This window comes from Schistocerca piceifrons, chromosome 1 (assembly GCF_021461385.2).
Source record: "Schistocerca piceifrons isolate TAMUIC-IGC-003096 chromosome 1, iqSchPice1.1, whole genome shotgun sequence".
Taxonomy (NCBI): domain Eukaryota; kingdom Metazoa; phylum Arthropoda; class Insecta; order Orthoptera; family Acrididae; genus Schistocerca; species Schistocerca piceifrons.
The window spans coordinates 796,274,746-796,287,353 of NC_060138.1; the positions used below are offsets into that span (position 1 = coordinate 796,274,746).

Consider the following 12,608-nt stretch of genomic DNA (forward strand, 5'->3'; position numbering starts at 1 on the left):
GAATTTGATCCTGTGATCTCTCATTTTCCAGGCTTACACTTTAACCCTAGACCACCAGAATCCCTCCCAATTTTGAACAGGCCACTACCCACTCCATTATTTACACATTAACGACCTTGTTAACCATGTTAAGTGTGTCTTGTGTTGATGTACCACAGTTTAGCCCCCCCCCCCCCCCTCCCATTTTCACCATTACACAGTGGTTTATGAGCATAGAAGTAGTGTATCTGATCAGAAGTATCCAGACATCTATTGGTGGACATTAATATGCGGTGTCCCCACCCTACGCCTTTATGGAGGGCTTGAACTCTGATGGGGAGGTTCAGTGAGGTGCCTGAATATCTGTGGAGGAATTGCAACACAGTCTTCTTCAAGAGCTGAAACCAGAGAAAGTAGTGATGTTGGACCCAGTGTCTGGAATGAAGTTGATATTTTAACTCATCCCAAAGGTGTCCCATTGGGTTCAGATTGGGACTCTGGGCAGGCCAACCCATTTCAGGAATGTTATTGTCTTCAAACTATTGCCTCATTTGTACTGCTTTATGGCAGCTTTTTTTCATACTGAAATGAATAGCCATTGTCTCTGAAGTTTTACTGTATTGTGTGTAGTGCATAATGCTGTAAAATTTGTTCAACCCCTTCTTTATGTGGCATTTTCTTAAGTGCAGTAAGAGGACTACACCATAAGCATGAAAAACATCCTCATACCGTAACACCGCTTCTTCTTCTTGACTATTGGCGCTACACATAATGCAAGGTAACATTCTCCAGGTATTTGCCAAACCCAAATGCTTCCCTCAGATTGCCACAGGGTAAAGCGTGGTTCATCACTCCAAATCATTTGTTTGCAGTTACCCTCAGTCCAATGGCATTACTCTTTACATCACCTCACTTTTCCCTTTGCAGTGACTATGGAAATGTGTGTCTTATGAGAAACTGTTCAATCATTGTACTTCATTGCTTGTAGGCTTAGCTATGATTGTTCCTTCGAATTTCCGTTTCACATTTACATCACCAAAATTGACTTGGGCAGCTTTAGAAAGGTTGAAATGTCCATTATAGATTAGTAACTTAGGTGTGATCCAATGACTAAACCATGTTTGAAGTCACTATGTTCCCCTGGCTGACACATTCTGCTATTACTGTTTCTCTACTGACAACACAGTACTACCTGTTTCCTTTTATATAGGCAGGTCCATCTTCTGTGAAATCTAGTGGTCAATTCTGCATTACATAGTGGTGTCCAGATACTTTTGATCAGATTTTGTATATCCCTACTGTATCTTCATCTAGGAATTTCATCTTATTGAATGACCCTTCATTATATCCTTTTTTTGGCCACTGTATGATGTTAAGCTATGCGTAATGCTAAATTAACTCCAGCATAGTGATATTCCTGGCAATACTGCCAATAACACAGTAGTTACGAATAGCTTGTACTATGTGACTGATGTATTAACCAATACACTAGTCATTCATCTGTGATCCATTCTATAACCACCTCGTAACTGTGGGCTCTAGGCCATCATTATAATGTAAGATTTTCTGAGTTTCTTTTGATTTTTCCCTCCAAGATCAGTTATTTTGTAAGTTATCCAGTCTCACAAATTGCTTCAACTGATCTTCTGAATATGCATGGTATTTGGTATAGCTAAGTTCCATTGTGTTCTTAGAAGTATGATATTGAATTCTATTGATGTGAACAGTCTGTCTGTAGCCATTTGTTCTGAATAGCATTTGCCAATAGCCATGGTAGTTTAATAGATTATCTTTTACAAAACAAGTATGCTATAAAAAGCCCGTGAAAATATCTTAAGAATGACATGTAGTGGGGAATAAATTAAGTTGCAGTTCTCCAGGTGTGATAGCCCAACCTCTTACATCTGTCTCAAAGCCTTGAACTTGGAGACATCAGTGTATTTTCCATATTCATAGATTTCTGGAAAGCATGTGACATAGGGCCCCACTGAGGGACGTTAACATAGGTCTGAGCATATGGAATAGGTTCTCAGGTGTGTGAATGGCTCAAAGACTTTTTAAGTAGTAGTCTCCAGTATATTGTTATGGATGGAAAGGGTTCATTGGAGGTGAAGGTATAATCAGGAATGCCCCAGGGACGTGTGATAGGACCACTCTTGTTCTCCATATACATAAACAGTCTGATGGATAGGGTGAGTATCAGTCTGTGACTGTTTGCTGATGATGTTGTAGTATATGGGAAAATGTTGTCTTTCAGGTAGTGTAGGAGGATACAGGATGACTTGGATAGAATTTCTATTTGGTCTGGTGCATGGCAGCTTGCTGTAAACGTGGAAAAGTATAATTTAATGAGGATTTATGGCAAAAACCTATCCTGCAATGTTCAAATGCAGAATTAGTGGTGTGCTATTTGACTCAGTGCTGGTTATATATCTAGGCACAGCATTGAAAAGTGATATAAAATGTTTCTTGATGATTGGGCCTGCAGTGAAATATATATCTTGAAAAGCTGTTGTAAGTAAGGTTCCAGTATCACTGCTTAAAACATTTATTGATTATTATGACATCTGTTTCAGAAGGATTCCATTTTTAAGTACCTGCGTATACAAAGTGCTATAGTTACAATATGCTATAGTTCTACAGGAATTTTAGACTTAATTCTTTACAAGCATAAAGAATTTTGTGAGTTATTGAGGTATAACTGAAATTGCAGTCATAATTTTCACCATCAAGAATTACACAAACAACTATGTTGTATTTAATTTTTTTTATATGTTTCTAAATTATGTAAGTAGCTTATGTCTACTTTGTTCTGATGTACATATAATATCTGGTGTGACTGTATCTGGTAACTTCTTTTTATATTTCACGTGAAATTCTAAAATCTTGATTTCACGTCGATTTTGTGCTTTTTTATACCATCTGGCATAATATTTTGGTATAATATTGTAGATATTTCTTGTAATTTTTTTGGAAGTTTATATTTACATAGTAACAGACTGTGGTCAGAGGTGATTTTTATCTTTAGGTATCTCAAGTATTTGTATCCTATCTTTGGTTCTCAACTTATGTCAACATTGTTTTGATGTGTAAATAATATTTGGTATGACTGTTATTGCTACATTTGGGAGGAACTTGAGGTATTTAGTCACACAAAAAAAATCCTAAAGAGATTCTTAATGAACACTCCAATTTCAAACACAAACATTATTTAGATAACTTAATTGACTTAATCGATAAAGGTTTTGAGAGAGAGATTCCTAAAGACATCGTCATCTCTGGCCAAAGTCTGTTGTCACGTAAATGTAAAGCATCTGTGGCATCAGCTGTCATAAAATATGCTAAATATTTTATGATTTTACACTAAAATGTGACACCCTACTGTATGAAACCTAACAGTGTAAAATCAATGTGACACCAAAATTTCTTGAATTTCATGTAAAATGTAACAAGAACAGTCACACCAGGTATTATTTATACACCAGAACATCAGCATACGTTGAGAACCAAAGATGGGATAGAAGTACTTGAGGTACCTAAAGATATAATCACCTCTGACCATAGTCTGTTACTATATAAATATAAAACATTTATGGTGTGAACTGCCAGAAAAAAAATCCAGGAAATATCTACAGTATTATGCCACATGGTATAAAACAGCACAAAATTGACGTGAAATCAAGATTTTAGAATTTCACGTGAAATATAAGAAGAAGAGTTACCAGATACAGTCACAACAGATGTTTTATGTTCATCAGGACAATGTAGACATAAGCCTCCCTCTTACTTACATAAATTAGAAATATATAAAAAAAAATTAATTATGACTTAGTTGTTTGTGTAATTCATGATAGTGAAAATTATGACTCCAATTTCAATAATACATCAATAACTTATGAAATTCTTCACTTATAAAGAATTAAGTCTAAAATTCGTGTAGAGCTATAGCATATTGTAATTCTCAAACTTTATATACACATGTACTTGACAATTGAAATCTTCCTAAACAGCTGTCGTAATAGCCAACAAATGTTTTAAGCAGTGATACTGGAACCTTAATACAATGTCCTATTGTGACATGAAATTGTATGAGCATGTGGGGTCAATTGAAGAGAAGGTAATTGATTGACTTTGGTTTATTGGGAGGATTTGTGGAAAGTTTGAATTCTCCTTAAAACTGGGATCCCCAGTTGTTGAGATTAAAGAAAGGTACTGAACCAATTCAGAGGCATGTTGCCAGATTTTTATTGATTGGTTCAGTCAATGTGCGAGTATTAGAGAAATACTCCATGACCTCAATTGGGAACTCCTGGAGGGAAGAAGGCTTTCTTTTCGCGAAATACTATTGAGAAAATTTAGAAAACTGTCATATGTTGCAGACTGCAAAATGATCCTACTGCCAACAATATACATATCACATAAGGACTGATAAGATAAGGAAAATCGTGGCTTGTACAGAAGAATGTAGATAGTCATTCTACCCACATACCATCTGCATACGGAACAGGAAAGGTAGTGGCTAGCAGTGGTACAAGATACTCTTTGCCATGCACCATACGGTGCCTTGTGAACTATGTATGTAGCATTATTTTGTTATTTTGATGTCCTAGTTTGGTTTAATTAGTCATGTATTACTTGTACATTTGTGTTTTGGGTTTGTTAATGTCATACACACTACAAGAATTCTTGATATTTGTCCTTGTCACTAACCAGATCTAGAAAGAGGTAAGAATAATATTTACATTACATATTTTTGTTGTATGCACTGCAGGGAGAAGCTTAATATGTCTGCTACAGATACAGTTGACACCACAGCTGTAGTTGCAGCACGGAATAGTGAACGTTTGACTGTGCAGCAGCTGCAAGTTCAGTTGGACACCCTTGAAGAACTGAAGATTGAACTTCAGGCTGAGGTAACAAATGTGTGTTGCAAGATTTTATTGAGCTAGTGTTATGGGCTTGCACCTTGAATTATTGTTTTTAGAATGCCCTTATACTTGTTACTTAATATTAAATGTTTCAAATATTGTCTTACACATCATTGAGAGTTAATGGAAATGTGGTGTTCCCCACGATGAGCGCTGTCTTAGATAAAATTCTAGCTTCATTCTCCTGGGTATTATTCCATCACCCAACTGTTGTATGCAGTACCCTAATTCCACCCCAGTGGACCATTTAGGTGCAAGATGTACGCTATACACTCATCCAAAACCCTCAACTGCAGTCCACTTGCTATAATTTCCTATCAAATGAAAAACTGAGCTGTGCGTGAAAGCAGCCAGGTATATTCCATTGTTGAATACAACTAAGCATCTATCTATCCATAGAATTGATACTGCTAAAGTGTGGCTAAATGTGGACTGAATTACTCATTTGCTAAACAATCTGTATATCACTGACATCAAAAGCTGCATCAGTAGCCATGGCATCTGGATTATCTCTTTCCTCCTCTCCACCCTTTCACTAGCATCAGTCTTTCTTAAATGAACAGGTGGGAATCGTCTCTCCAGCATATCCTCTGTTCTTGCCATCTGACTGGTCTAAGTCTTCGCTACACCTCATTCTCAGCTGCCATCATCCATTCCCTTAACTTCATGCTTTTCTCTCTTGTCATATCCAGCTTGTGCTGAAACAGCACTCGCTGCACCACAGCATATATCCATTCATATTATAAAAATGTGTGTGTGTGTGTGTGTGTGTGTGTGTGTGTTCCACATCTCCTAAACTGCTGGATTGATTTCAACCAAACTTGGTACACACATACCTTACGGTCAGGCAACAATCTCTGTGGCTGTAAGAACCACCCACCTGTCAAAGGGGTGGGCTGGGTGTGAAAAAGAAGTACAGCTTGGATGCATGAACTCCCAGACCTTATTCAGCCAGTATTTGAGAATGAGAGCACTTAGTGACTTACAATAAACTTTACTTGTAATTTCAAACCTTTATGAAATTTTTTCTCACTGACTATCCATACAAAATGATGAAAGGAAAACACTTACTGCTTTTCCTGCAGTAAAAGTTCCGCACGAGACATGATGTAATAATTTATTAATTCTTTACTACTAACTCTATTCGTAACAAATTTTACAGACAAAATTTTGGAAATTTGTGGTAAGAACTACTGAATGTACCTGCAATATTATATCATTATACACCGTGTAGTTCAGGTGTTATGACTTCATAAATAGTGAGGTGGAAGAAAAACTGCCACATCATGCTTGATGTTTAAATTTATTTCTTTGTTGCTACTAACTCCATTCGCAACACATATTGCAGACAGTATACAAATATTCTGCTGAATGTACCTACAGTATTATATCGTTATACATCTCATAGTTCAGAAGATATGACATCATAGACATTAAACACAATGACAGATGCTCCTTTGCCTTACTGGGATTGGTTCAACCTATTCTAGTATACTGAAAAATGTAAAATTTCCAATAGATTTAATTAGAATAATGAGACATTCAGAATTGAAAGGGTAGACAACAAGGGGATTTTATACCATCAAAACTATTCTCTCCAGTCCTTTTAGGATGTATACAACTATTTTCACTGGAAAAATGAAGAAGGTACATGTAATGATGGAACATAATTGAACCACCTTATTTTGATGATGACAGTGGGCTGTTTTCTACCACTGCAGAGGAACAAAAAGAGCAACTTAATAGAGCATGTCTGGAATTGGAATTGAAAATGAATTAAAATGTCACTAAAATAATACACAATCAGTGGATTGAAAAGAAAATAGCACAAATTAATGATGAAATCATAGAAACAGTTTTTACATTTGGGGCAGCAGAAGTCAGTGATCAGGTAGACAACAAAATAAAAATAAATAAATAAATAAATAAATAAAATTAATTCTAGAATGAATTTTCACTCTGCAGTGGAGTGAATGCTGATTTGAGAGTTCCTGGAAAATTAAAACTGCAGAATGTGCTGAGCTAAGGCTCAAACATGGGACCTTTTGTCTTTTGAGAGCAAGTGCTCTACCAGCTGATCTACCCAGGCACATCTCACAATCCGTCACAGCTTTACTTTCACCAGTACCTCATCTCCTATCTTCCAATTTTCTGTGAAGCGTAGGAGGTAGGAGATTAGCTACTGAATGAAGTTAAGGTGGGTGGCTCATAAGTTGTACTTAGATTGCTCACTTGGTAGAGCACTTGCCCACAATAGACAAAGATCCCAGGTTCAAGTTCTTGTTGGCACACAATTTTAATCTGCCAGGAAATTCAGAGTAAAAATTATCTGGGGGTGGGGGGATGGTAAGCTAATAAAGTGTTTAAAATTAAGTTTCTGATATGTCGGAAAGCATAACTGTACAAGGAGTGTGTGTTTTCCAGCTCTAGCTTAACCTATACAATTAGTGTGTGTTTTCCAGTTCTGGCATAACTTTACAATCAGTTTGTGTTTTCCAGTTTTGATTTAAATTGTTATAAAAATTGAGGGTGGGTATTTGAGCAGTGGAAAGATGCATGTTGGAAATTACTAGATAAGAAAGAAAAACAATGAAATTTATCAGTGAAGTGACTGGAGAAAAATACATAATTATGCTTTTAGTAAAAATAACATAGTGATGGACAGGACATTTAGCCACAAAAATGGATGGCAAATGGACCAAGGGATTTAAAGTGATAAGAAAAGACTGAGACAACAATCTGATGGAAAATTTGTCAACAAGATTAGAAAACAAATAGAAGCAACGTGGATGCACACAGTTGAAGATTGTAATACTTCAAAATGTCTACAGAAGGCATTTGTCCAGTAGTTAGACACCAAATGGCCGACACTGATGATTTTTTGTAATGATAACTTAAACAAAGTAGATACAACAGATCATGTTACAGATATTCTTTCTCATGCAAAACAGAAAAAGAAATTACTTTCTTAATTATCCTCCTAAATCTTCTATTTATCATTTCTTATTTTTCCATACTAAAATTGATTCCTTCCTCAACAAACGTGAATCTAAAATATGAACACTCATTAAAATGTCTTTTTTGTACTTGAAATGAATTCTCAAGAACACTGTTAAAAGTAGCAAATGGATACATTTATTGAATGCAAACAATTACAAGGTTTACAAATCGTAATCAGCAGAAATAAGATGTGATGTGCTGCCAAGCTTAGGACAATTCCTACCTTGTTTAATATGTGAGCTAATATTTTTGCTGTATATCATTAGTCTACCCAGTCTCAGTTTTGTGTTTGACAATTAATTTATCACTCTTTTAATTATATTTCTCTGTACAGAATCATCGACTTACACAGAAACTATCAAAACTATGCCGAAAGTTTGGTTTTGACACACAGTCACCTCTGCCGGAAGACACCGGAGCCTTGTCCTTATCTTTACCAGAAAAGAGTGACCAGCATTCCCCAAGTAAGATTATTTTGTTGAATTGTCCTTACCACAAAAGATTTTATGATTGCGCATGTCAATTACTCTTTTAAATGTTTTATTTTTTTATGATATGTTGCATCTTTTGTCTGACGATTATTTAAGTTTTATTATACATCATCAGTCACATTTCTATGCTTCAGCATGTGTAAAAGATAATTTTAGTGAGCATCTTATGGGTGGTTACCAAATACTTGAAATGAACTGTGATATAAAAGGTAAACTCAAATAAAAAGCAAAGCTGTACTTTTTTGTGAGAAGAAAGATGTGTAAATGATGCTTTCTCTATATAATGATTTTCTTGTTTGAAATTATTGTGTACTTTTTTAAAAAATCAGTAGAGATACTAAATTGAGAAAATTTATAGGTTTTGTTGACAGGACTTAGACTCCACTATCCTTGTCTTCTCAAAGCTGGTGTTGATTTCCAAACAATTTCAAGCAATTCATTGTGAAACTCCAACGTTCATAATGTTTCATAATGGATGGTATGTAAACCAGAGTTCTGTAGCATAACTGTTAAGACAATGAACTGGTGATTAGAAGTAGTAGGAAGAATTGGTGTCTTCACCTTGTCATTCAGCTTTATGTTTTCTTCAGATTCCTTAGAAAAATGCTGGTATGGTTCTTTCTTCTTTCAACAAAGCTGTTGCTAGTTGCTTTTCCCACCATACTTCAACTAAGGAAGCACCGTCTCGCATGTCAATGTTAACGAGATATTAAGCTCTGACTTTTCTTCTGTCAAAATATTGACATACAAATTTAAAAAATTACATGTGTGGTGCAAAGAGGCAGGCCTACTTAACCATCTGCTGAAACAGAAATGACATGAGTATGTTTACATAACTACAAATGGAATTATATGTTACTAGATAAGATGCTATCATTTAATGGTGCTATGAAGCCAAGCTATGTATGGGGTTTTAACAGTTAATTTCATCTTTATTATATAGCGAATAAGTGTCTTAGGGCCTGTTCCAGTTTATGTTACAGAAGTTTCATAGTTCCAGTTGAATTCTTCATCAAAAGTGTAAATTTTGAAAGAAGCGAAATCATGCTCAGGTGTAAATTTGTTTATAATAAACACTGGATAAACTTTATCTCAATTTTTTTTTTTTTTGTTTCAGTTTTATTTAGAAGTTGAAGTATTGGAGCAATTAGTGTTTATCTAAAGGAGTTAATAAAAATTTGATTTCATTTTAATTTGTATAAGATTATTTAATGCTACAAGTCACCACCAGTAGGCGTAATTTTTTTTATGTGTATCAGTGAATATAAACCAAGAAAACCATTGTAAATAGTATGCCCGTAGATGAAAAGTGTGCATGCTGCTGCAGGTTAGTTAATAGCTTGGCACTGGTGTGTGGGTACTGAGAATTGTGGTTTCGCTAATGCAACTGTTCTGGAAGAGAAGAAGGGATTCTTAGTGAGGCTCTCCTCTGAATATGTAGGCTGTGTGTAAAAGACAGGAGATTTCAGAGCAACTGGCAAAGATTTGGGCCTTTCAGATAGAGAGTAAAGACATGACAACTGAATTAGAGAAGTTCATTGATGCGTGGAGGGCAGAAGGGAAGTCGGGCAGGATAGGAGGGAAGAGGTGGAAAGGGTGTAGTTTGGATGGAGCTTCTTTCAGCTGTAGAAGAAAGTAGGTTGCAGCAGGTCATTAATAAGAATTTAAGAGATAAGTCAGAAACTGAGGTGAGTAGAAAAAGAAAGGTCTTGCTGCTAGGTAGCAGTCATTGTGTAGGTCAAAACAGCTGTAGGAAAAACTAGGAAATATCACAAGTCTCAAGCTTTGTTAAAACTAGAGCTATCCTTGGCCAGGTAATAGAGGATTTTGAGGCACTGACTAGAGTACACAGGATGAAGAGTTGGTAGTTGGAAAAGCAGGCAACATCCTTGCCAAGAATAGAGAATATAGTTCTGGGAATGGCTTGGATAAGTTAGCTGCAGTAACCTCATACACAAATACAAGATTTGTTGAGGCCTTGCAGTAGCATGATCAAACTAAATTTTCCAAGTTTATTCATTTATGAACCTATCTTGTTCACTAGGGATTACCTCCTGAAAACAGGCAAACTGCTACAGAACGAAAATGTACACAACTATGGTACCAGAGCGAAATCAAATATACATCAAAAATATCACAAAACAACCACCTATCAGAGGAGCATAATTAACATTGGTGTAATACTACACAATAAGATACCAGAGGAAATAAAAAATGCTACTCATCCAATATTTAAAGCTAAACTAAAGGCATTTCTGATAAAGCACTGTTTCTATTCTGCCAGAGAATTTCTGAATACATAACAAAATTAATTGTAATAGCTACCTATTTTTAATTTGCCTACTATTTTGCTAATACTATGTATTATTGTAACTTATCTTTGACCTGTCCAATATCAATTGTACAATTTGTGCTGTATGATAAAACTGGACCAATAAAAAATCAAATCGAATCAAATCAAATCTAGGATGAACAAACCCATCAGGCAAGTTAACTAGGTACTGACTGATTTGCTGCTGAGTTTGGGTGGCATTCATGTAAGCTCTGTAGTAGTTGCTGCAACTTTAAGATGGAGATACACTAGACATGGTCTGATGACCTAGTGTGATTAATTGAACTTATGGTTGAAAATATAAGGGTTGGGACATCATTACCAGTGGTTAAATTCCTGTGATTACAGCTGTGAGAAGTGAGCTTTTTGTAGACTAAATACCTCATTCCCACAAACTGCTTTAAAATAAGTCCATATAAATGAAGTGTCTCACACAAAAGAAATTGTTTGAATGTGTGTTCTGTGATGCTTCAAACAGTAGAGGACTAAAATGAATGAATCTCTTATTTCTTTACAACAGAACGTAACAACTCACTGATTTTGAGCATGAGCATTTGCACCTGCTGACACTTTTGCTCATGAGGAGAGCAGTTGTGATGTGAAGGGGAGTGAGGGAAATGCACGCATATCATGTGGTCACAACAGCATGGGACCAGCGCTAACTGTGAAATATGGGAGGCTCAGTTTTGACAGTGGTGCAATTTAATAGCAGCAATGGCAAGTTGTCATTGTGTAATTCCGTCTTCACACCTCAATCCACAGCACTAGAAATGTCATCATTTAACACAAAAAGATGAGTGTGCAAAATCTTTAGTGTATTGTAAGACACTGAATACTTTCAGGAAGTTCGGTTTACAAGGGCTCTACATGTCTTACCACATTAAAGAACAAGGAAACAGAAAATGTAAAGGACCTGAGAATGTACACGAGGTCTCAAAACTTAAAATGAAGCTATCTAAATAGGGTGAAGAAAGAGAAAAATCAATTAGTGCACTGTGTGGATGAGCCACAAAATTGCATTCTGTTTATCAATGTCCTTGCTCCCTTTCATGGATGGTGATTTGATAAAGAATACTTGGTGGTTATAAATGAACATTTGTCCATTTCAGGAAGAAAAACGTCGTGTGGTGTCATTATCAAACATGACTCACAGACTATGACAAACTGTGTTCGAAAATAGCTTTGAGGATTTTGTTGTTAAGGAAAACAGCCAATTATTAAAATGTAATTGTCTGATAGCCAACAAATTTTAATAACACTTCCTTGCATAGCTTTGTAGATTGACTTGGGCAGTTCAAGGGATAAATCAATGGAACTCATTCAAAAAGCAATGCCACCCACTTACAGGCAAATCTCTGCTACTCTTTGCCCTGCCAAAAACAAAATTAAAAATGTAATTAACTCCCTGAAAACCAAAATTCCTCATGGAGTTGACAATATTGATTACTAAAATCCTATTCTTCACATATGTGCAGCATAGTCAGTCACAATGTGTGAATGAATGAATAATTACATCTGTGAAGTAGCTCAGAAGATTGACTCATACATCAGTAGAATAGTTCAAAATGGCTCTGAGCACTATGGGACTAAACTGCTGAAGTCATCAGTCAGTAGAATAGTTCCAAGAAGCAATTCTACCTATATGCAGGCAAATCACAGTTACTATGTGCTCTGCCAAAAACAAAATGAAGAATGCAATTAACTCCCTCAAAGTGAAATTACTCATGGAATTGATAATGTTGTGAGTAAATGATTAACATCCTATTCTTTGCATACATGCAATTTTCTCAATCAGATGTGTGAATGAATGAATGATCATATGAATCACTACCAAGGCAATATTTCTAGACAGATTAAAATGTGCTATTATCAGACCCC

General features: G+C 35.8%; 1 protein-coding gene across 1 annotated transcript in view; it reads left to right on the top strand.

Annotated features, from left to right (window-relative positions):
* LOC124713594 (centrosomal protein of 290 kDa-like) overlaps window positions 1–12,608 on the top strand; it is a 189,970-nt gene that overhangs the window by 44,654 nt on the left and 132,708 nt on the right. The window contains exons 11-12 of the mRNA XM_047242958.1: window positions 4,751–4,892; window positions 8,242–8,371. Of these exons, the coding sequence (XP_047098914.1) occupies window positions 4,751–4,892; window positions 8,242–8,371 (272 nt within the window). The remainder of the gene's footprint in view (window positions 1–4,750; window positions 4,893–8,241; window positions 8,372–12,608) is intronic.